Raw genomic sequence first — 25,775 nt, 5'->3', positions numbered from 1 at the left:
GAGGTGGCTGTGGCTTGTTCTGTCTCTCTGACCATCTAGCATTTCACCCCAATACCTGGCCCAGGTTTAATTTTATTAATAAGAACTTTTTTTTTTTTTTGGTTTTTGGTTTTTCGAGACAGGGTTTCTCTGTGTAGCTTTGCGCCTTTCCTGGGACTCACTTGGTAGTCCAGGCTGGCCTCGAACTCACAGAGATCCACCTGGCTCTGCCTCCCGAGTGCTGGGATTAAAGGCGTGCGCCACCACCGCCCGGCTAATAAGAACTTTTAACATTCATGCTACAGGACAACTTTTAAAACTTTTATTAAACTTTTATTTAGTGACTGGTGGTGTTGGTGTGTGTGTGCACCCCGGGCACATGTGGAAGTCATAGGACAACTTGTGGGGGTCAGTTCTCTCCTTCCATCATGAAGGTCCTAGGATTGAACTCAGGTGGTTGGGTTTGTTGTAGCCATCTTTACCCACTGAGCCATCGCTCCCATTTGGTCACGTTTACCCCCACCAAGGGTCCCTGTGTAGCTGGAGAAGACATTCACACTGAATTGTGGAGTCATGAACACGTTATTTCTGAACTCCTCATCCTCCTCTCAGCCATAGCAGAGCAAGGCAGAGGCCTGGATACAGCGTGGGGCAGACACGCAGCTCTGTCCTAGGGCAGTAGAAGTCTCTGGCGGATCTCAGCTCAGGCTGCACATCCACCCCATTCAGGAAATGTTCTCCTGCATACCAGATGAGTCTAACTCACAAGGTTGGGGCCAGGCCATGCTATTGCATGGAACCTCCCAAGCAGGCCTGGTAAGACAACCATGGGAAGGAAGGCTTCTTTTTCTGGATGTTTTTGTAGAACATTCTCTCTTGTTGCCCTTTCCTGAAAAACAAGAACCAAGAGTTTGCCTCTGTTGTTATTTCCTGATGAGCAGTTTAGGTCCTCAGCTGTATCCACAGCCAAGACTAGGAGCTTGAAAGGCAGGAAGAGAAGCTGCTATTTTCCCCCTAGAACCAGGAGTGGCACTTCCCAAAACAGCAGGCTAGGCCCTCACAAAGCAGTGTTTTCTATTTCAAAAAAAAAAAAAAATTGTTTGTGCACATGTAAAAATGTGTGTAGTGCATATAGATATCAGTTGTTGGTATTAAGTGTTTTCCTTAGTTGTTCCCTACCCTATTTTTAAAAAAAGATTTATGTGTACAAATATTTGCCCATATGTATGTCTGTGCACCAAATGCATTCAGGTGCCCATGGAAGTCAGAAAAAGGCATTGGATCCCCTGGAACTGGAGTTGCAGATGGTTGTGAGGCACCATGTGGGTATTGGGAACTGAACCTGAGTCTTCTCCAAGAACAGTAAGTGCTCTTAACCTCTGAGCCATCTCTCCAGCTCCTCCCCACCTTATTTTTTTGAGGCAGGGTCTCTCACTTAATGCAAAACTCACTAAACAAGCTAGTCTAGCTGGCCAATGGGCTCAAGGCATCTGAATGCCTCTGACCCCACTCCCAGAACCTGGCTTTTATGTGGATGCAGGGGGTCGGACTCAGGTCCTCATAAGTGTATGGCAGGCATTTTACTGAGCCTTTTCTCCAGCCCCAGAAATGCCTCTGACTCTGGTTGGCACCTCCCTGGGTTCTCCCTGGCCTGTCCCTTCCTGTTTCCAGGTCTATTTGTCCAGCATTGTCCCCTCTGCCTCCCAGCTCATGAGCAGGAAATCTTGTTCATGAGCCTTTGCTGAACAAGACCCCCTGTCCAGAGTAGACTGACCATGGATGGTCTCTGCCAATAGTTTGGAACACACCTGGTAGATAGGATTTTTTGTCTACCTAATGTTGACGGTAACTGTGGGTGACTAGCTCCCACCTTTTACAGGGTTCCTCTGAGGAAGAGAGAGGAATAAGGAACTTGTAGATATAATGATAGGCCTAGCCAAGAAAAAGAAAGACAGAAACACAGGACAGCTTCAGGAGAACCTGGGTCAATACCCAACAGCCCAGAACTTTATTCAAAAGGGCTTTTTATAACAATGCCATGAGGAGAAGCAAAAGACCTCCCCCTTGCTAGATACAGCCAAGTGTAGACCCTTTTAACCACCTGGTACCCAGGCCCGTGGTCCAGTCATCCTCTTATGCAGCCCTGCTGGTAAAGCGAGCTCAGATCTCACTAGGAAACTTCTGTGGACTTTCACAAGTAACCACTGTCAATTCTCACCCGAACTTTGTTCAGCCCTAGATCTGTTGAAGCAGCTGGTGGTGACACAGTGGCCAAAGGTTAACTGATTTTTACCATGGAATTGCACTCCCAACAGCTCAGGGAACCCAGGAACAAAGTTCCAAGGAAGCAAGATCTGTCATTTGCCAGGTCTATTCTTAGATGGACCATTCTTCTGTTTTTGCCCCGTGAGGGTTTGTGATATAATGCCAACATGACTAAGTACCATGAGATAAGATGGCTAAATTCCATACAGGTAGTGGGCCCACCTCCCTCTGCTTCTGGAAAATAGGACATCACAAGACCCATGCCCTTTCGATGGCCACAGGAGCCTGGCTGTCCAAGAAGTGAGTGGTCCTCCCCCTTTCTTTCCTGAGGCTCATTTACAATCTGTCACCCTACCACAGAGCAGGGTCCTTTCTGGGTCCCAGGGTCAACCATTTCTGGATAGGACATTCTAGATTGTAAGTCTTTTTTCTTTTTGTCATGGTAGTCTGAAGACCAGCACACAAGTTGTACACTGCACAACAAGGAGGCAGGGGTACCTTACACAGCCAGAGACGAACTGGGATACAATGCCTTTTATGCAGAAAGAGCTTATGGATGTGGAGCTTTCTTGGTTTGGGGGTCAGCTTCCTAGTCATGTGACCTGTGCATGCCTGGACAACTGAGTCACTTTCAGGAGGGTTTCACACTGCTGTGTTCTGCAGTGGCTGTCTTGACCCTCCTTATACTTTTTTAACAGAAGTCTCACGTCTTCATTTTGCACTGAGATCCACCATCTCACATGGCATGCTGTTTTTGTACGTCCAAGAATGCCCACTCTCCGTCTCCCTCTTATGTGTTACTTATTTTGCTTTTTCTGTGAGCAAACACTCAACATAGACAATTTATGGGAGGAAAGGCTCATTTTGGCTATTTCAACCCCACCACTGAGGGGAAACGCATGGTGGACACGAGTGTGAGACAGACTGCTCACATGGTGACCAGGAAGCAGAGAGAGAACTCTAGATGATGTAATGCCAAGAAGTGGCCTGGCTGCCACTTCCACCAGCTAGGTCCCACCACTCAATGGTTCCACAACATCCCCCAATGGTACTACCCAGAGCAGACCAAACTCTCGAGACATGAACCTGTGGTGGACAGTTCAGATTCAAACTATAACACAGAGAAAACACAGTGTGAAATTCTAAGCTCAAATCATCTTCCTTAAAAAGAATTTCAAACAGCCAGGCAGTGGTGGTACATGCCTTTAATCCCAGCACTTGGAAGCCAGAGGCAGGCGTTTATCTGTGAGTTCAAGACCAGACTGGTCTACAGAGTGAGTTCCAGGACAGCCAAGGCTACAGAGAGAAACCCTGTCTCAAAAACCAAAAAAAAAAAAAAAAAAGAATTTCAAACTTTTTAGATAACCCCTGCTTTCAAGATGAACCATCAGGCTCCCATGCTGACTACTAAAAGCGTGTGACCTCTCTCTGGATAACTCTATCAGCTCTAGCCAAGGATCCCTGGCACCCATCCTAGGTGGTAGTCTCACTGGGTGATGTCTACTTGACTCCTCCTCCACTATTACTGCTTAACACTTGAGAGAATCTCAAAGTAGTTTGTTTTAAAAATAGTTTGTTGTTCCCCACTTAAATAAAAGTGTTCGGCCTCTCTATTTGGAATGTGTATCAGGTAAAGTGAAAACGAGGGCAGCCTTGTATTAATGTCTCTCATTGACAAGCCAGCCTGCCTCCATCTTAGGCTTGGAAGCCATCTTACAGTAAAGACAGACTAAATTCATTCCCCTTTATGATTAAATCTCTTGTCGGTTGCTTCTCACCCTCTGTCTCTGTCAGGGAGGAGTTTTCCTTGACCTCATCTTCCATATCACATCTCCAGGCCAGGCTCCCTTCAGAATACTCCAAGAGCTACCTGTGGAAGGAAGGTGGGTGGAAGTCAGGTGGCGGCCACGACCAGCAGGAGCTGGCCCAGAAAAGGCCATCTGCCCCCTGCCCCCGCCCCACCCCACCAACATCTGCTCCCAGCAAATGCTGTGTCTCTGGGTCCCCTACAGTGAAATAAACTTACCTTTCCCTATGGCTTGTTCCAAGGATGGAAGGACAGGTGTGAGAGTTTGAAGGCTGTGGCGAGTGTCCCATCAACACTGCTTCTTACTCACAGTGGAGAGAGTGTAACCACCACCTCCTTCTGTTTGGTGCCACCTCTTGCCTCAGCTCTGCCAATCTCCAGGTCAGATGTAGTCTCTGTGCCTGGACAAGAGTTTGTCTTGTAACTGAGTTTAACAGAAAGTGCACAAGGGACTCGGGGACAGATGTTTGCCTGTAAAGAGGCTGTGACCCTGCAGGAAGGTGTCCAGACCTTACTCATGTTTTTGAGTGAAGTCTGTGGCATGGACTACAGTACTGTTGTTACTGTTTTGAATGCAGAACACCTTTAATCATTCTGAACACACCTGCCCCACCTTGCCATGGCACTGGCAGCTTTGAAAGATCTTGATCAAAACTTGGCTGAACAATGAAGCCATCCACCTTTGTCATGTCTACAATTTTCTGACCACTGTAACCCATGGCACGCCAACCTGACCCTGTTATTTGTAATCTCTGGCAATACTACACAGAAAAGAATTATAAAGGGAGTGAGAAGATTTTTGGTTCCCACACCCTAGCTATGTGCTGTGGGCTTTATTTCCCTTTGTAAATGTGCCCGGTCCCCTGTCTCACTTCATTTCCCTTTGTACCTGGACTCACTTTATTCACAAATACATGTTATCCCTAGGATGAAACCCAAAATTGATGAAGTTTCAAGATGGTTAGTAAAAAGAGAGGCATCAGTGGTACCCTTTCCAATGAGCTGTGAAATATTATTTTAACTGGTCAAAAATGTGCTACATTTGTTTATGCTGTGGAATATTATTTTAACTGGGTAAAGGTGTGTTACTTTTGTTTATGCTGCATTTGTTTAATGATGTAAAGATGTGCTGCATCTGTTTCACCTTGTCTGCCTAAGGCACCTGATTGGTCTAATAAAAAGCTGAACAGCCAATAGCTAGGCAGGAGAAAGGATAGGCAGGGTTGGCAGGCAGAGAGAATAAATAGGAGGAGAAATCTAGGTTAAAGAGAGAAGAGGAATGAAAGAAGAGAACAAGGAGAAAGAGGGGGACATGCTCAGGGCAGGAAGCCAGGCAGCCACCAGACAGACACAAGAAACAGTGAAAGTAAGATATACAGAAAGAAAAGTAAGAAGCCCCGAGGCAAAAGGTAGATAAAGAAAAACAGGTTAAGTTAAAAGAGCTAGCCAGAAATGAGCCTAAGCTAGGCTGAGCATTCAAAAAGAATAAGTCTCCCTGTCATGGTTTGGGAGCTGGTTGGTGGCCCAAAAGAAAAAAAGCCTGGTTCAGCCTTTCTTCAGTCAGGATGCCTTGGTCCTGCATCACCTGAGATGACCTGATCACTCTTCATGTTCCTGCCATGTATTCTGGGCTTCTCTCATTCTGAGGTCACTGCTATTGTGTCTACCCAATCAGTATCCCCATAGGGGGCACTTGCCATGCAAACTTCAACAGCTCACATCTGAAAAGCAACCAGCTTATTCTCCACTGTTTCCCAGTAAAGGAGCTCGGTGTCTTTAACAAAGGGATTCTAACCCACCAAGCAGATTGCAAAGCATTCCAGAAGTGCAGGAAGAATGGGGAGTGTCTCCTGGCCCCCTGTGGAGTGCAGGCTCTTACTGGACAGGCGTGGGGCCCCACTGAGCCTGAGGCCTCCTTTGTTCTTCCTTCCTGGGTTTCCAGATAAGTCTGAGAGCCAAAGCTGCTCTGCACACGATGCCTGGCTGACTTGACTGGCTTCTGGAAGCTTAGGTCAGAAAGGCGGGCAGCAGTTGGTCACATGACATTGACTCTCACCCATCTCTGGGCAGCAAGGAGACCTGGCACCAGTCCCATGTTGGCGTCAGCGCGAGAAGACAGGTTCAGGTGTGGAGGAATCTTTTCAGGAGCATCCCCTCTGGGCATGAAGGGAGCGGTTTAGGGGACCATGACTGGTAGAATGGCAGCTACCTGTAGCCTGAGGACTTTCCCCCTCTGAGACATCCACTCACATTAAACTGGGAGCTTGGTTTTACTACAGAAAAGAATTTCAGCAGGACTCAGTGAGAAGCAGACCCGGGCTCACAGAGTAGAATAAAAATGAGACAGGTCATCCAACAGAGCATGGGGGAAGGGCTCCTGCGAGAGTAAACACAGCATCTATAGGATTTGTGGCTTATAAAGGCAAAATGCTCAGAGGATACACAATTTACAATCCAGTTCAAAGACGAAGCAAAGTTCAAATATTAAATAAAAATACATGATCTGGCTTACTATTTCTCTTAAAGAATTTTCTCTTGTAAATGAACTGTGAGGCACATTGTTGGGGTTTGGGAGTAGAGAGGCTATTGATTCCGATAAACTCAAAGGTTACATCTGGTCCAGCCCCAATCAAACACGACCCGCTGGTTTAGCATAAGTCTGCGGTCTGTATCAGTCTTGATTTTGTCAGCTGTGTGGAAGTTCTGACTCACTGGCAATGCAGACCAGACTCCATATTCTGGGGGGAGCTGCCTCTACCCCTTCCATGTCCCTTTGATTTTATGTCTTTCTAGCCTGTCTTAAATTGTTTTCCCATCAGCAATGCAGAAGTTTGAAAAACATTCCTCCCACAACATTGCTGACTTCCTGGCTTGTTCACTGACTGTAGCTGACCTTCTGGGATTCTGAGTGAAACAGCACATTGAGGTGCCTTGCAATCCAAAGTTCTTAGAAGCCTCCGAATTTCCCCTCCGTTTACAAGAATTTGGCATTTCCCAAAATTTTAACCATTTGCTTTTGTTTGCATAGTTTAATCCACAGCACGAAGACGTCAGATAACAATGGAACGCTCTGACCACAGCAGCACCACGCTAAGGTGAGCAGAACCCCAGGGGCAACCAGCCAACAAGATGCCACAGCTTCTGCCCAGATGAGATGCCTGCACACCACCCTTTGACATAAGCCTGTTCTCTAAAATCAGTGGAAAACCACACATTGCTCTCCCTGCACTGGCTAGTTCTTGACTCCAAACCCAGAGCACAGGTGGAGTAGCCAGAGCTTGTCAGATGTGCCACAGCAGGCTGGCAGGAGGTGAGTGTGCAAACGTGCGAGCCTGTCCTTCAGCACTGGGAGTTGCTGTCCAAGCCAGGTCTTAAGGGACACTAGGGAAGGGTGACTCAGGAATTCATCCTCCAGCACAGTAACGTGAGATCCTGCTGGGGCCAAACCACTCACCCACGGAGTATGAAGAATGACAACATGGACACAGGGAGGCAGGCAACCATGGTGCTTCAGGGAAGGCCAGCACTCGGACTACAGAAGGGAATTTTCATCCACAACTGAGGAAGTGAGGAGGAAACCCACACTCCGGGAAATAAACCAGCAATCCTTCTGACTTCATGAGCCATAGAGGCGGAGCAAAGGGCAGCTCATGGCCCTTGTGAAATGAAGGGGAGTCATAGAGAGAACAAGAGAGAAGTCCCAGAGTTTCAATGTAATTTCTGCCCGTCTCCGTGGGGTACTGGGCTAAGGACAAAATGCTGTTTTAGCATCTGTAGTTTTTGAATTTGGCCAAATGAACTGTCTGAGAGACATTTGAGCATTCCCACATCCCATGGCCTGGGGAGGTGCCTGTTAAAGTGCAAGTTCCCAGGCCCTGCCCACTGCCTTCAGAGTGACACCCTCTTAGGAGCAGCGCCTTGGCTCTGCATCTGAACCAGACAGCTGCGGGGACTCTCAGGTGCCTGAGTTTGCACTTTGCTGCTCTGAGAGTCGGCACAGTCCCATGACATGCTCAGACTTCTGCTGAGGCAGGCTCATGCATGAGAATGACAGCCTCTGGTATCACTGTGAAATGGGAGGGGCCCACAGAGGGCAGAGGTTGCCCCCAGCTATCTCATCAGAATGCAGCCCTCTCATGTTGTCCTGGCTTCTCTTCTTCACTCCGCAAGTCTCCACACGCCTAGCCTCAATGCCCCCTGACAAAAACAACCACCACCGCCACCACCCAGCACTGCCACTTGAACAGGTATCTGGGAAAGGTCTGATGGGACTTTATAGTCAGTAGAAACGTGTTAAGCTGGTTAGTACCGGAGGGAAATACCTTTAGTCATTGGTATACTCAGTAGAAACATGTTAAGCTGGTTAGTACCGGAGGGAAATACCTTTAGTCATTGGTGTTGGCGGCTGAGACTCCACACCCAGTTGTTTGGGTTGCTAACGTCTAACCATGAAAACTGGCACACAAGCTCACACGAGCACTGCAAACACTGCACTCGTGCATGGGGCACTATCCCCACCCTGCCACGACTGACGTCTTCCTAACTCTACCACGGAAGAAGCCTCAGCCTGTACACACCCATGTCTACAAGGGTCCAGGATCAGACCATGGGACAAAGAGTGTTCTGCCTTCTCATCTGTCAGCCAAGGGACTCTTCCTTCACAAATGAATGCAATATATTGAAAGAAATAAAGTAGGCCTGGTTTATTCTAAATCTTCAATTACCAGGTACTTCATGGAAACACTTTTGTTGTTGCTTTTTTTGTTTGTGTGTTTGGTTTTCGAAACAGGGTTTTTCTGAGTAATAGCCCTGGGTGTCCAGGAACTCTCTTTGTAGACCAGGCTGGCTTTGAGATCTGCCTGCCTCTACCTCCCGAGTGCTTCGTGGAAACATGTTAAGCCCTAAGTGAATGCACAATTTTTTGAGAATTAAAAATGTGATGTAATAAAACTTATCTAACTCACTTATAAAAAAATTGATAAGGAAGTTCTTAATTAGCTTACCTCTCAGCTGTAAAACTTAAGGTGACCATAAAGCCAGATCATTGCTTGTAACTGGGCAAATAAATTCAGCCAGTTTTGAATATAACATTAAAAAAAAACTTCTAAGGAGAATTTTTAGGGAAAAAAGCATGAGGATACGCTAGCAAACATGAGATGAGTAAAGAAATGTGGTTTTTACTTGCTGAGACATGGTCTCACATAGCCCTGGCTGATCTCAAACTTACTACATAGCTAAGAATGACCTTGAATTTCTGACCTTTCTTCTGCCATCTCCTGAGTGCTGGCATTATTGGCATGTGCCATCAATGCTGGAGACCAAGCCCATGTTAGGCAAACACTCTACTTAAAGTGAACTACATCCCCAGCTCAAGAAATAAGTCATAATATAGAGAAATGTGTGTTCTAGTGCCAGGGACCCTTTCAGCAAGTTTAAGCCAAGAAGGTGGGCCAGGTGTGTTAGCACATGTGTGCAGTTCAACATTTGGGAGGTCGAGGCAGAGGAGTCATGAGTTTGAGGCTTGTCCAGGTGACACAGCAAGATCCTGTTTCAAAACAACAGAGAGTTTGTGCTTCCAAGCTATGACTTCATAGCCCAAGTTTTAATAACTGGCATGCAGCCTTCCACACACTGACTCTGACCCTCGGCCCCAGCGTGGATCTACATGGCCATACAGAAGTCAACACAGCCAGGAAAATCCCATAGTTACCTTTTAGCTATTTTATAGTAACCAAGATTTCTTCCCTGTATTTTATGTGGCTTTTATTAAAACATAATGAGTGTACAAGGCTCCAAAGTTTATATATGTATATAAACAGAAGCGTCCCTCTTCAAAGGTAACCACTGTTAACAAACTCAAGTACACATTTCTCTTCCAAAAACTGTCTATACATATCTATGAGCATATGTGTGTTAAGCATAAGTTTAAGAAACTTCAGACACACACTATTCTGTATGCATGCACATATTTTTGTGTGCCTGCATACATATACATGGAATATTCTGCATTTTTCTGGTTTTCAAAATTTGATGTTTTAAAAATTTTCTATATAGCCCCTTATAGATCAACCTCATTCATAAGACTGTATAATAGTCCAGTGCATGGCTGTTATTGATATAGATGTGTGCCTGGTCCCCAGCTGGGAGTTGTTACTGATATAGATATGCGCTTGGTCCTCAGCTGGCAGCTGGTTTAGGTCATGCAAGCTTTTGGACATAGCTGGCAGATGGAGGCCAAGGCTAAAGGATGAGAGCCGGCTCTGAGCCCTGCCTGAGCATTCTGCTTCCTGGTTAGTCAGTGATGAGATATGAACAAGCAGCCTGCCGCACTTACCACCTTGAATATTGCCACGCCTTGCCTACTACAAATGATGAAATAATTTCTTCTTCTCCCAACTGCTTCTGTTCCATATTTTGTCCCAGCATGGGGAAACTAATACAATGACCGTGTTACAGCTGAACCACATTTGGTTCCAGACTTTTATTTTTACAGTGCTCAGAGGCTTTCCCTTTTCTAACTGGGTTATTGATCTATTCAGACTTTATCCCTGTACACAAGAGGAATGGATTCTGTGTTAATTTTCACATGATTATCCACACTTGTACCATTGTACGTGTTTCCCCATCAATGCTGTTTGTAGCTGTCACCCCATCAGCCACCCTTTCTTCTCCACTACTTTCCTCTGGGACTCTTATTTCCTATACTTGGTACAAGTGTGCTGCTGGACCTGGCGTGGCTGTTTAATCAAAGACACATGAATAAGGACATTTTCAAAGAGTTGTGACATTGTGAAATGCACTCTACAGTGAAGAGAACAGAACCGTTTCTAGTACCCTCATGGACATGAGTGAAGCTGTGTGTGGCGGCCACAAAACTGGCACAGCCCAGAGCAGCCAGCCCTCAGAACCAGTGTTGACAGGACATGACTGGATCATGGTCCTGTCATAACCGTTCTAACAGATGGGTCCAGGCCAAAGAGTCAGGAAAACACACAGCTGCCCCTCTGGTGCGAGCACTGTCAAGTTTATTCTGTAAAATAAAGCAGAGGTACAAATAACTTAGCAAAGGTCAAGTATAGTTAAGAGGCCTTTTATAAGAAAAACATTTGGCGACCATTGTATTCTCAAGAATTCTCAGATTATAAACTTCTCTGCTTCAATCTTTACAAAATCACATATACCAAGGAAAAGTTTAACTGTTGAGAAGCATCATGACATGTTTCCAATAAAGCAAAGCAGTCAGCAGGAAAGCCAGCTTCATTTGACGTTTGGGTGGATCTGTTTCTTGTGGAGAAACTTTCTCCTTCAGGTAGCAGAGACTGAGACTGGTGAGTGTCAAACCAAAGTGCAGCCCAGATTTTCTACCACTCTTAAGTTTGAATTTGGCCATCTAAAACACTAACATCAAAGAAAAAGCTATTTTTATCCTCACGGTAGAGAAAGTAAGCACTTCTGGTCTCCTGTTGGTTTTCCGTAACAACCTGTTCACTTAACAAGTCAGATGAAGGCCACTGGGAAGCTGCATCTCCTGCTTCAGTGTAATCTACACGCTCTCCCACAGGTAAGGGCGCTGAAAACAGAACAGTTAATCCTTCTGGCAGTTAATTAACTGTGATATAATCTTATATTTTCCAAAAAATTTCCTAATTAGCTACTAAAAATGCAATAGCCCAAATCACCAAGCCATGATTTGTGCTGGTCCAGTTTTTATTTGTGTGATCTATCAAACAACGTTGAAAACAACAATCCTCTTTGTTCTCTGTTCAGGGGGCTTTCTTAGCACCTAACTACCACATGGAGCTTTTTCATAGTTTCAAAGTTTCCCTCATTTTAACTGTGAAAAAGTTATAAATTCAATGGTGGTTTCTGCCAAACAGTTCAAACAACATTATAGATTTTTTTTATCTTGATTCAAGTATATAAGTGATTAGATTAACATAATATTCAATAAAAAATAAATACAAGTTCTAGCTCATTTCTGGTGCCATGAGATATAACAGCACCACCTATTTTTAAATGTTAGTGGTTAAAAATGTAATTCAGTTTAAGCACCATATAAGTTAGCTGTTCATGAAAACACAGTATGACTTGGTTTACTGGAAGGTAACAGTCTTAATATCCCTGTAACTGAGAAAAACCTGTTCATTCGCTATATCCTGGTTCCTGGAAAAGAACAGCATTCACAGGAAGGAAAGGGTACACCTGGGGTTCAGCTTCTCAGTACTTGAATTACTGAGTATATATGTAATAGTTTCATAGAAGCCCAGAAGAGGGTCACACACAGAAGGTTCCAAGGGACTGTGCTGTGGCAACCTGCATGTCACCATGGGACACACTAAAAATGCTGAACACAGCTTTGCAGCCTTAAACATGAAACGGGAAAACCAGAAGAGTTAATACTAGCAATCGACTCTCATCTTCTTAATCAAAACTTATCTTTTCATTCCATTTCAAAATGAAATATTCTAAACTCCATTTCAAAAATGAAGCATTCTAAAATGATTTGTTTTACTTAAAAATACTTGGATTAACTATGTTAGTTGTTATTAACTATGGTAAATACATGCGAACAAAATAGAGTGCACCTTCACAGTATTTAGCGTAACAGACCCAGAAGTCACTTAGTTAAATTGGCATATAGACTGAAATACGAAAGCACCTAACTAGCAAAGTGAGGTAAAAATGGGAAAAGTCTCAGCTGAAAAACCACAATTTTTCAGTACATCAGAAGGACAAATAACCTTTATTTAAGGCTACTATTAAATTGGAAGACTTTTGTGTATTTCAATTTTGTGTAGGAGAAAGGAAAGCCATTCTTCTAGAAGGCACTAATTGGTTTAAATGTGGAAGTGACTTCATAAGTCCAGAAGAGTCCAGTCCAGGAGACTGCCTGGTTCTTGAGTTGTACTTCTTACTCTTGCCGTGGTTGTAGGGTTTGCTCAAGAATGGCGTCAGTCACAGGTGCTCCCACAGCTGGGTGTGCTCAGTCTACCGTGTGGCAGATCTCCTTGACTTTCTGGTTGAACTCTTCTGGCTGATCCGCGTACACATAATGCCCTGCCCCCAGGATAGCCTGGGAAAGGAAGAGCCGGCAAGGCCAGTGAGTGAAACACAACAGTAGGTAGACAACTGTGCTCAGAAACAAGAACCACTAAGTCTTAAAAAGGTAAGTGAGACTCATCCGCAAACTACTGAGGATTTCCATCAGAAGGCTTTGAGATAAACAGGAAAATCTCCTGAATCTTAATAACTCCACCATGCAAGAAACACAAAGACACTCTAAACTGATGGGTTAATGCAGGAGCCAGTGAACAGTTCAACTGTGTGTACTGCGTTGGGAGGTGGGCGTGAGCCTATATGATACTGGACCAGTCTTTCAGTGTCCCCACAGAGATTGAGAAGGCCCTCAGAAAGGTGATTCACTATTGAGACATAAAAGTGTGTATGGCCTAAAGCCTCCCACATCCCTGTGACATCAGGTCTCTGAATGGGGCCCAGACTGGGAACCGCAAGGGAGTAACAATCAGACTTCACTGTGAATGAAAAACAAGGCCAGATCCACACTCACTATTGTCTTCACATAGGACTTGGGTCGCAGTGACTGGATGCTGGTACCAGAGTTGCCATCTATGCAGGATCGGGCACCAAAGATCACAGAAACTGGAATGTCAGGATGCAAATCTCCTATCCGCTGAAGCATCGGCCGTTTTGCCCACCCATAAGGAATCGTCATGTTTTTGAAAGCGGTCTCACCACTGTGGAGAGGAGAAGCATACTGCATGATCCTGGGGATGAGTCTGCACTACAGTCTCATCATTAAAACATACTCATATTTGGCTTTCCAGCGTTTAAGAAAAATGTTTATTTAAACCTTTAAACAATTTACTAGATAATGTAAAGGGGAAATCCATATGTTAACTGCTTATTAGATAAACAAAGCTATAGTATATAATGCAGCTAATTTAAAGTTTTCTTCTAATTCAAAATAAGAAACTGAAGCTGGGAGTAATGGATGCTCTGCAGAAGCCCCTAGAAATTGCTGAACAAGTCAATGACAATAGAGATACAAGTGACCAGCCAGCCAGTCACAAAACTGCAGTCTCTTAGGATCAGCAGCCTCCAGCTCTTCTACTGACAGAGACTCTAACCTACTTTCACACACTGCTGCTGCAGCTCCACCCACCAATGGTTTCCAGGGTCTAACCTCCAACAGGGAGGGCAGGAGGAGGGAAACACACAGGAGGAGGCTAAGTATGCAGGCTGGCCTTGCCCCAGGCTGCCCAATGAGGCAGTGCTGTGGTGCCTTACAGCACTCATCCCTGGCCTGCGCATGCGCATACGAGGATGTCTCAGCATTTGTCACTGATGCAGCCTATAACTCCAGAGTCCGAGCCTTAAACTGGGTTAGGAGTCACTGTGCTTGGTGGTCTCCCAAGCTGGCTTCAAACTCCCTATGAATGTCCCTCAACTTCATGCCCCATGCCCAGCAGGGATCACACTGTTGACATTCCACAAACCACAGAACCTGAAGCTCCCTTCTGGAGGCTTCTCCCAGCGCCCCACATCTTCAGTTTGCTCTCTACTGCTCCCTTGCACCTAGTACCCAAAAGACCTGTTTTAGAAAATCATGTTTGTTCCCTTGCATTTTCTGGCTGCTCTGCACTTGTTTGAGTATTCTCTCCCTCTCTAGTCCTAAAGTTAACAAGCAACGCTCCCCCACTCACCCTTCTCAGCCCTAGCCCAGGAGGTGCTCAGTGAGGCGGGTGACAGCAGCCACGTGTACTGAAGAGTGCTGCCAGCCTTGCCCACGTGCACACGCCTGCAAGGCTCTAGAAGCAGTCTGCAGACCACTGCCTTTGTTTAACTGGGCACCTCCTGTGTGGTGGAGCCTTCACACTCAGTTTAGGAAATAAGTTCGAAGTGAAATTCTTTTCTCTCTCAACCTAGACCTCCTCTTTGAGATTCCTAACCTAAGCTGTCCTCAGATTAGCCATACTCTTTGAGGGAAAGAAAGTGTATCTTATTTATAATGCCCATCAGAATACACGTTTTTACATAATGGTCACGTTATGAATAGACAGAATTATGTAGCAGAAATATCCCTTTTAAAATATATTTAATTACCAATGAAAACAAATTTATAAAAAGAAAAGTTTGAAGCACAAACAGTAAATTTAGAATTATAGTTTTCTAAACACAGTGGGGGAGCCTCACGTAGAAACTAATGGCAATTGTGACAGCGCACGCGCACACACACACACACACACACACACACACACACACACACACACACACACAAGCACAAGACCTGAACAAGCTCAAACAAGACAAAATCCCAGCGTGGAAAGGGAGGAGGGCGTGAAGTTCTACCCCTGGATAAGGAGCTAGTGGCAACTGACAGCTGCTGGGAGAGAAGGACCCGTTTTCTTTAAGGTGCTCCCTGGCAGGTCAACCACCCTCTAGTAGAAGGTCACACAGCCAAAATATATGAGCAGCACCAACTGTATTTTATAGGTTAAAAAAAAAAAAAGGACACAAAGCTGGGTTAAGTAGGGAAGGGGGATAATTATGGGAGGAGTTGGGGGAAAGGTAACTATGATCAAAATTAGATTGTACAAAATTTTCAAGGAGCTAATAAAAAGGAGAAAAAATTTAGAATCATAAGCCTTACCTCGGGGTCTGTACGTTGCAGTGGTAGATGTACTCCGTCACAGTGTCATCCTCAAACATAGAGGAGTACTTCCGTTTGAAATCAGGCCTTAAGCGCTGCACTAGACTTAACCCTATTTGACAGAAAATAAAAACACATATCTTCTAAGTTATTAACTTGCAGCATAGAAATAGTGTTTATTTATATTGTAAGTGCTATGTATATACTTTTTTTTTTTTGGTTTTTCGAGACAGGGTTTCTCTATGTAGCTCTCCGCCTTTCCTGGAACTCACTTGGTAGCCCAGGCTGGCCTCGAACTCACAGAGACCCACCTGCCTCTGCCTCCCAAGTACTGGGATTAAAGGCGTGCGCCACCATGGCCCGGCCTTTTTTTTTTTTTTTTTGACATGTTTTTAAATATATATTTTAGGTTGGAAAAAAGCATACATCCTGAAAGATGCTCTCCAGTTCCCTTGAAGGGTGTTCTACATTGACCCACAGGTGTGCTGTAGAAGCTTCAAATATCTTAATTTCAAAGAACTTGTTTTTGTTGAATAAATTTTTTAACTGAGGTCATTGAATAGAGCAGCCTATACATAAAATCACATTATTGACTTGAATTCTTTTCTCTCGATAGTAACATAATAAGAATGTTAGAGTTTAAATAAGCAAACCAGGCGATATATAATTTTTTTCTCTATGATAAAATAAACTCACAATTTCTGTTTGGGACACTCAGATATTCCCTCTGAGTCATACGGATGGCACAAGGCCTCAAGGAAAGCAGAGGGCAGAGGCCTCTTCTGGCCCGGGTGTTTGTTGTAGGGCTCCACACAGGCTATTTTCTCCTGGATCACTCACTGGTCATTATTCTAGCAAAATGTTCCTCCTTTGCTTGGCTCTCCCACTTCTGAAGAATCACATCACGTGGAGAATTCTGAGCCACAGATGATTTTCCGTGTCACCTCAGCCACGCCCAAGCACAAGCAGTAGCAGAAGACAGAGAACTGGCGCTACACTCCACTCCTGCGCGCCTTCCTCACATCCACTCCTCCACGCCTTCCCTCACATCCACTCCCCACGCCTTCCCTCACATCCACTCCTCCACGCCTTCCCTCACATCCACCCCTCCCCCCACACCCTCCTCCCCTCCCACATCCACTCCTCCACGCCTTCCCTCACATCCACTCCTGCGTGCCTTCCCTCACATCCACTCCCCACGCCTTCCCTCACATCCACTCCTGCGTGCCTTCCCTCACATCCACTCCCCACGCCTTCCCTCACATCCACTCCCCGCCTTCCCTCACATCCACTCCCCCCCCCCCCTCCCTCCTCCGCCTTCCCTCACATCCACTCCTGCGTGCCTTCCCTCACATCCACTCCTCCACACCTTCCCTCACATCCACTCCTCCACACCTTCCCTCACATCCACTCCCCACGCCTTCCCTCACATCCACTCCTGCGTGCCTTCCCTCACATCCACTCCCCCCCTTCCCTCACCTCCACTCCTCCTGCCTTCCCTCACATCCACTCCCCCCCCCCCCTCCCCCCCCCCCTCACATCCACTCCTCCCCCCTTCCCTCACATCCACTCCTCCTGCCTTCCCTCACATCCACTCCCCACCCTTCCCTCACATCCACTCCTCCTCCCTTCCCTCACATCCACTCCCCACGCCTTCCCTCACATCCACTCCTGCCTTCCCTCACATCCACTCCCACGCCTTCCCTCACATCCACTCCTCCATGCCTTCCCTCACATCCACTCCTCCGCCTTCCCTCACATCCACTCCCGCTTCCCTCACATCCACTCCTTCCCTCACATCCACTCCCCACGCCTTCCCTCACATCCACTCCATCGCCTTCCCTCACATCCACTCCTCCACATCCTCTCCCTCCACATCCACTCCCCTGCGTGCCTTCCCTCACATCCACTCCCCACGCCTTCCCTCACATCCACTCCTCCACGCCTTCCCTCACATCCACTCCCCCCCTCCATCCTCCCCCCCCTCACATCCACTCCACGCCTTCCCTCACATCCACTCCTGCGTGCCTTCCCTCACATCCACCCCCCCCCCCCCCCCCCCCCCCCCCCCCCCCCCCTTCCCTCACATCCACTCCTCCACTGCCTTCCCTCACATCCACTCCTGCGTGCCTTCCCTCACATCCACTCCTCCGTGCCTTCCCTCACATCCACTCCTCGTGCCTTCCTCCCCCCCCCTCCCTCACATCCACTCCCCCCTCCCTCACATCCCTCCCCCCTTCCCTCACATCCACTCCCCCCCTTCCCCTCACATCCACTCCTGCCTCCCTTCCACACATCCACTCCCGTGCCTTTGCCTTGTTCCTCACATCCACTCCTGCGTGCCTTCCCTCACATCCACCCCATGCCTTCCCTCACATCCACTCCCCCACGCCTTCCCTCACATCCACTCCCCACGCCTTCCCTCACATCCACTCCCCATGCCTTCCCTCACATCCACTCCTCCGTGCCTTCCCTCACATCCACTCCTCCCCCCCCCCCCCCCCCCCCCCCCCCCCCCCCCACACTCCACTCCTGCGTGCCTCCCACCCATCACTGCCTGTCTGAACCTTAAACATCCCTTACAGGCTCAGGTTCTAAACTTAAATAGCTGGTGGCACTATTTTGGGAGGCGATAGAGAATTGAGGAGGCAGGGCCTAGCTGGTAGAAACAGGCTACTAGAATGGATGTTTCCTGGTCTGGAGGATGTGAACAGTCTCCATGACCGTGATGTGCATTCCTTCCCAGTCACAATGATCCAAAAGCCCCTGAAACTGAATTAATGTAAATCCATTGCTCTCTGTTTTGGTAAAGTATTTGGTTAGTGATGTGAAAATTCATTAAGACTGCCTCCTAATTTCTTCCTTTCTTTCTTTTCTTTCTTTTTTTTTTTTTTTTTTTTTTTTTTTTTTTTTTTTTTGGTTTTTTTCTCTGTGTTGTTTTGGTGCCTATCCTGGATCTTGCTCTGTAGACCAGGTTGGCCTTGAACTCACAGAGATCCACCTGCTTCTGCCTCCCGAGTGCTCGGATTAAAGGCATGCACCACCACTGCCCGACCTAATTTCTTTTCACACTTTCCTTTCCCCATAATTGTCATTTGTATGCTGGTGATGCAGTACAACTGTTCACATTTCATGAGTATCCAAAAAGCTCACCAAGGGGTGGCCAAATATCCAGAAAGGAGTGGTTTTTAAGACAGACTGAAGACTGAAGGAGGAGAAATCATATCTGAATGAGCCCTGAAGAAGTGTCACACGTCACTAGTTCAACCCTGTGGTTTCTTATGACTCCCTTACCCAACTGTTCTCACCCAAAGGGCAAGGAGGTTTCCAGGACTGGAAAGAAGGGAACAGAATCTAGCCAGCCAGGGAGTGGTCACTCTATACCTTTATCTGCCTTCCCATGCCTCTCTCCTTTTCCTGCTAATAGAATGCAGCTTTCTTCTATCGTACTGATTTAGGCAGCAACTGCCAAGGAAGGCTGACTTCCCTTGAGCTCTGGAGCAAATTGTCATCAGGACCTTAAAATGTATCCTTCTAGACAAAGAACTAGTGGTAGGCAGAGAGAGAGAAGAGATGGTCTACTGGAGCCTTCTTCACTGACGTAGAAGATTCTAGAGAGCATTTTTTCCGTTTCCTCTTTGTTCCAGGAGCTGCTTTGTGAGAGGAGACTTCATGTCTTGGAATCATTGGATAACAACCAGGGAAGAGAGGATCACAGAACAGGGCTGGAGATATGACTCAGCAGTTAACAGCACTGGCTGGTCTTCCTGAGTTCAGTTCCAGCACCCACATAGTGGCTCACAACCATCTGTAACTCCAGTTCCAGGGCATCTGATGCCATCTTCTGGCCTCCTAGGGCACTGGGCATACACATGGTGTACAGGCATACATGCAGACCAAACACCCATACATACACATTTTTTTTTTTTAAGATTGTTAAAAGGATCACAGACATGGGCCAGGATGGTGGTACACCTTTAATTCTACCACTCAGAAGACAGAGACAGGTGGATCTCTGTGAATTTGAGGTCAGCTTGATCTACATTTTGGGTTCCAGGCCAGTTGGGGCTACATAGTGAAACCCTGTCTCAGTTGATCATTTTCATCATCAGAGGTATAGAAACAAGCACCAACATCACAGAAGCTACCAGAAAGTGATAGAGCCACCCACCTCAGACTGCTTGTTAGAAAATTAATAAAAGACCTCATGGTTTAAGGCATTTACCAGATATTCAGTTATTTATTGCTAAAAGCACTACCATCTTATATAAACTGTAAGGGGGCAGAGTAGAGGCTCAGATCATCATCATCTGAGTCAATGAGAAGGAAATTTCTGTGGCTATGAGCTAAGACACTAGAACTAAGAGTTTAAACATTAATACTCAAAACAAATAAATACTTAAAGTAAATAAATAATCAGGAGTCCCCAAAATGTTCATGCAAACGATGGTTTTACCTTTCATCACACTAACAGGAAGGAGGAAAGAAGAAATCTGAGTATGGTGACATTGGTCCGCTCCACAGTCAATCAATTAGGTTTTATGATCTACTGCTTAATTCTCTCTGATAGCCACGTACTCTCAAATGACCACCAGAGGTCATCATGCTTCACGCCTGCCCGTATCCAAAACTGCACTTACTTGGATTTGGGGTGCTGAGACTGACCTGCCTTACCCCAGCACTTCCGCTGTCTCTGCTTTGCTAATTACTTGCAATGTTTTTCCATATAAAAGCTCCCTCTCCAGGAACATGATTAGCTTCATCTTATTATTATTCAGCCTGACACTTATGAAGGGATAATCAGGGAAGTAAGAGCCCTGATTTATTCACGACTTTGACTAACAATGGTGATCAGTAAACACAGATGGATGACACTTCAATTTAGGACAGTAGAGAAGCAATAGGTGTTGAGTAAAAATCATATTTTGAATTTTGATGGTTTCCTGAGCTGACATGCGGAACCAGACTCTCCTGTGATGACAGGAAGTGACAGGGACCCATTTGACCAGCTCTACATAAGAGCTCTACAGTATACTATGCTGTTGCTGCTGCTCCATGATGTTAGGTTGGAACTTTGAGCTGACAGTGGCTTTAATGGGATGCAGCCCTGTCCTATCCTAGGTAGAGGAATCAGGCACACTTCTACTGTTCATCTATAAACATCATTCCTTCCCAGGACATGAACACTCACCAAAAGGTCCTGCAATCCTGAGGCCAGCCAAGGGGTTAAAGGGAGTCAATGCTGCTCCCAGGGCTCTGATCCAAACTGGAATTGGTCTCTCTTGATCAGCAAGATCTGGTCGCTCGGGAAAACCCCATGGCTCTACTAAAATGAGGTGACTAACCCTGTTGAGGAAAAATAATAGATTTAAGTTGATTTTGTAAATTCATCCGTTAACTGTAAAGAGCTAACTGAACAAACTCAAGGTAGACTGAATCCCCTTAAAGAGAAGACCAATTGTTAACCAGGCAATATCATGCTTTTGCTCTGTCAGCTCTTAAGACTGGAAGGATTTGAGGGATTTACAGTAAAAAGAAGGCTCTGCTTATATGTAAATTTGGGTAGCAAAAAGCACACCAAAGTAGAATATATAACTGTGTTTCTTAAAAAGAAAAGAGAAAGAGAAGGGGAAAGTGAGGAAGAGGAGAGGGCACTCAGCAGGTGACACCCATCACTGACCACTCAGAAGAGTCCAGTGGTTCTGTGCAGCTCAACATTGCACTCGTGGAATGGTTAATCTCTTATGGGACAATAATTATAAAATTTTAAGGCAAGTTAGGGTTTCCCCACAAACTTGACAATTATAGAACCTGGGCTAACAAAGTGCATTTTAGTTTGGAGTCTGGATGTGGTGAAAGGAGCATGTCTGTCTACTCCACCCATGACATCATGATATACTAGCCATAATTTTCTTCCTAATCCATCCCCAACTTCTTTACTAGCAAACTTTTTCATTTCAATTTCATACAAATAGACTCATTACACCATTAAAAGGTGTAAGTTTGTCTTATGAAACTTATCCTGATAAAGAAAAAAACACAACTGTGATCTGCCACCAGGCAACAGGTGTGATTTCTTCTAGTCATCATAAGGGTTGTAACTGAAGCACAACCCATCCTCAACACGAGAGCATCTTCAACTGTAACCAAAGAAGTTATCCATGCTAGGTAACCTCCAGAATAAGACGACAATGTCTCTGACAGCCTCCCTAGCCACACCTGAAACAGTGGCAAAGCAACTGAAAACTGTCCACATAGTTTTATTCCTTACATAAAAATCTGCTTTATTATTGTCAGCACATGTAAGGATGAGTAACAATTCTTACTTGGTGTTTTTTCCAAACAGAAAGCCTTAGAACACAGTCCCAGAGAACAGAGCTCAGGAGCATGGAGAAAACTCAGTCTCACCTCTCATCACAGACGGAAGGAAGCTGAGCCATATAGTGGACATGCACCAGCATGCAATGGTTCTTAATGCAGAATAAGGCTGAACCTCATTTCCCACTCTAGTATGCTCACAGAGGACAACTACTCACCCGGCAGGCTTTTATTCCTGAAGTCACCACAGCAACAGAACAGTAAATCTTATTTTACCAACCCTTAGCCAATTCAGGGCTTCCTTGAAATAAGGAAAGGAGCAAGGAAGGTAACCGGAAAGAATTCCAGTCTACACAAAGGAGCATTCTCAGACCAGAGGTAGCCCAGGGTATTTCCTGTTGGCACCACACCACTGGGGAGAAAGGGAGGACCTGAAACCACCAAAGCACTTCCAGCTTCAGGTCAAGTGCAAGAGCTTTTCTTCTTAAGAGGAGCCAGGAAGCTGCTCGGTCTAGGGCTGCATTGTCAGGAAGCAGTCAGGTAAAGGCTGTAGGAACTCAAGATAATACTGTCCAAAAATCTTTTATTAGTGGAGACAAGTTCTAACATGCTGTATAACCTAGGATGGCTCTCTTTGCTAGTTCCTTTCTACTAGTTTCATTTTTGAGATAAGATCTCATTGTGTGTTCCAGAGTGACCTTCAGGTTTTGCACTCCTGGCCTCTGTCCCCCAGGTGCTGGGACTCAGTTTTGTGCCATGGTACACCATACAACCTTCTAAGCTTCTATCATATCCTTTTCTTAGTGTACAGCAAATACCTGTGACACAGATATTTCTTTGCAAAGAAAAGAGATCTAAAAGGAAAATCTGAACAGTTGAGAGGAAGAGGCAAGTATCTTGGTTACCAACACTGGCTAGCTTCACTCTTAAGGGGAGACAGCCCAAGACGCCTCAAGCAGCAAGTAGCTCTATTTGTGACCCATCATATCAATCTACTCATGAAATTCCAGGTGGCATCACCACTCATCACACTGTAGTTAAAAAACAACAGCAACAACAACAACTGAGATGAACTGAGGTTGCTGTGTGGGAAGGAACAAGGAGGTGCTGTGCCTTCATTTGGAGTCTTTTACTAGGCAGCCCATAACTTCTCTGCCCACTGGCCTTTCCTAAATAGCCCAGGTGCCTGCTTAGCATTGGGCCTCTGTAATATATGCCCATTGCTTATAATAATCTCCTGCTACCCAGTATTCCTCTTTTAGATCTCAGCTCAAGAAATATTTCTTTAGACCATCATTGGACGGGAGACCAGATCAGGTTTTCACAACACTGTCCACCTCCCCACCACAGCACTCATCCCAGGGATGGAGCCACTGTGTGGGTATTTAAAGTGCCATTCCAATAAACCCCACACTCACATGGTCCTGAGCCACATTCCCTCCTCTGCACACACAACTGGGCATATATCTGACATACCAACAAGGTATGATGCATTGTGAAGCATCTCTTTAGGGAGGGTAGGGAGGGTGTGAGTAACAGCATCTGGGGAAAATGCATCTGTGACTCAAAACCACCACCAAAGTTTACAGTGTACACAGAGCTCAGGTGCCTCTGCAGACATTTTCTTTTTAAAGATGAAGAATTAAGACAAAATGCCCTCCTCCAAACACAAAGTCACTGAATATCAGTAAACAACCAATCTCCTAGAATACACTATTGGAACATTTCATTCATCACCAATAATTCAATGGAAGTCAAGTATACAGCACACAGCTCTTATCAGCTGGTGGAATATGGGGAACACACAGGGACACTGCCACAGTAAGGCTGGAAACGGCTGTGATGGACAGGGGACTTAGAAATGCACCTGTACTGACCTAATGCACAAAATAGAACAAAAACAAACCAACTTTGTTTTCTCTAAGAATCCTTCTTCAGTAGGATTCTTAGGGATTTTCACTCTTTTCAAACTGTCCTTAAAAATATAGAATGGAAGAATGAGACTGCCCATATAAGACACGGATAGGAACAGGTAGGACTGGGTCCCTCGGCACCCCCAAATAAAATGCTGCGTTCACTGTTATCCCCATTATTTTACTTAAAGTTTAAAAAATTACATTCTTAAACTATTTTAAAAAGATTCTATTTGTCACACCTAAAAAGGCAAAGAAAAGAACAAAACCCAAGGAATGCTCAATCATACCACAAAGATACATAGGTTCATAGCAGCACTATTTGTAATAGCCAGAACCTGGAAACAACCTAGATGCCCATCAATGGAAGAATGGATGAAAAAAATGTAGTACATATACACAATGGAGTATTACACAGCAGAGAAAAACAATGACAGCATGAAATTTGCAGGCAAATGGATGGAACTAGAAAATATCATTCTGAGTGAGGTAACCCAAACCCAGAAGGACAAACATGGTATGTACTCACTCATAAGTGGATTCTAGATATAAAGCAAAGAACAATCAGATCACAACCCACAGAACCAGGGAGGCTATATAGCAGGGGGGACACTAGGATGACTGTGGCTTATAATAAGTTTTGGTTTTACTCAATTACTAGGCAAGCCTCAATGAAACATTTCACTATTAGGACAAGAATTTATACTGTATCAAGCTGATAATAGAAAAATGAATAAATAAATAAATAATTTTTAAAAATTAAAAAAAAATTTTCAAGAATTGAAAAATAGTTCTGGCTGGGCAGAATAGTTCTCAGGCAGAAAAAGGCTTGAGGTTGAAGTTTGAGGTCAGCATGGGTTACATAGTAAGCTAGAAGTCAGCCTTGCACCCAGCAAGATCCTGTTTCAAAAATAATTATTTCTTTAAAAGCTCTGTTGTGGTGGTATTCTAATTGTACTGAAATGTGATTTTGATTGTATGTTAATAAATAAAGTTTCCTGGGGGTCAGAGCTATTAGAGCCATAGCAAGAGTGTGGCGGTGGTGGCGCACGCCTTTAATCCCATAGATCTCTGTGTGTTCAGGGATACAGCCAGCATTGGAGACATATGCCTTTAAGACCTAGGGGGCTGTACATTCAGACAGTGACGAGGCAGTCACGTGTTTGGGTTTACAACCAATGAGAAGGCAGAACAACATACTATAAAAGAAACGAACAGACAGGATATAGTCTCTTTCGGGAAGCTGGGACACCGCAGGCGGAAGGGTGAGATTTTAGCTCTGAGCTCTGACCTCTCGGCTTTCTCTTTTACATTGTTTCTGTGTTTCTTATTTAATAAGACGGTTAGTTACATCAACACTCTGTAATGAAAAAGTTCAGGGAATGATAGAGTCAAAAACCATGAAAGGTGCACTATGAAGGGAACTGAAGTTCAGAGCTCACAGTTTGCTCTGTCACAGACATAGCCTACTTCCCATTAGACCTTACTATAATTAAGCAAAAAGTCTGGAGAAGCCCGATAGATCCAAAGGTTTAATTGTTATAGTAAAAATAAGCAATAACACCATGGTATTTTCACCGGTGGCTTAAAGTTAGTTATACATTAGGCCAATCATGTGGCACAAACCTTAAATTCCAGCCCTAGAGATGAAGAGGCAGGTAGATCTCTGAGAACTGGAGGCCATTCTGGTCTACATAGTGAGTTCCAGGCCAGTCAGAGCTACATAGTAAGGCCCTGTCTCAAAAGAACTTATAGATTAGATTTTGTATAATTATGAATAACAAATAAAATGTCCTTTGTCAAGCTTATCAACATATAATAC

At 45.2% G+C, this 25,775-nt stretch overlaps 1 protein-coding gene and 1 long non-coding RNA gene across 5 annotated transcripts in view; both read right to left on the bottom strand.

The window, feature by feature from the left end:
* Window positions 1–403: 403 nt before the first annotated feature.
* LOC114707659 lies at window positions 404–5,125 on the bottom strand. The gene is made up of 3 exons (XR_003736686.2): window positions 4,271–5,125; window positions 4,023–4,114; window positions 404–868 (listed from the first exon to the last, which is right to left on the bottom strand). It is a non-coding gene; the product is annotated as an uncharacterized LOC114707659 (long non-coding RNA).
* A 5,933-nt stretch (window positions 5,126–11,058) lies between these two features.
* Abhd5 (abhydrolase domain containing 5, lysophosphatidic acid acyltransferase) overlaps window positions 11,059–25,775 on the bottom strand; it is a 29,171-nt gene continuing 14,454 nt past the window's right edge. For all 4 annotated transcript variants that reach the window (XM_028890427.2, XM_037208067.1, XM_037208066.1 and 1 more), the window contains 4 exons: window positions 20,914–21,068; window positions 15,723–15,834; window positions 13,620–13,806; window positions 11,059–13,124 (listed from right to left, as the gene is read on the bottom strand). In XM_028890427.2, coding sequence (XP_028746260.1) covers window positions 13,035–13,124; window positions 13,620–13,806; window positions 15,723–15,834; window positions 20,914–21,068 — 544 coding nt within the window. In that variant the 3' untranslated portion in view covers window positions 11,059–13,034. The remainder of the gene's footprint in view (window positions 13,125–13,619; window positions 13,807–15,722; window positions 15,835–20,913; window positions 21,069–25,775) is intronic.

Source organism: Peromyscus leucopus, chromosome 7, assembly GCF_004664715.2.
Source record: "Peromyscus leucopus breed LL Stock chromosome 7, UCI_PerLeu_2.1, whole genome shotgun sequence".
NCBI lineage: Eukaryota > Metazoa > Chordata > Mammalia > Rodentia > Cricetidae > Peromyscus > Peromyscus leucopus.
This window is presented reverse-complemented; position numbering and strand designations above follow the sequence as displayed.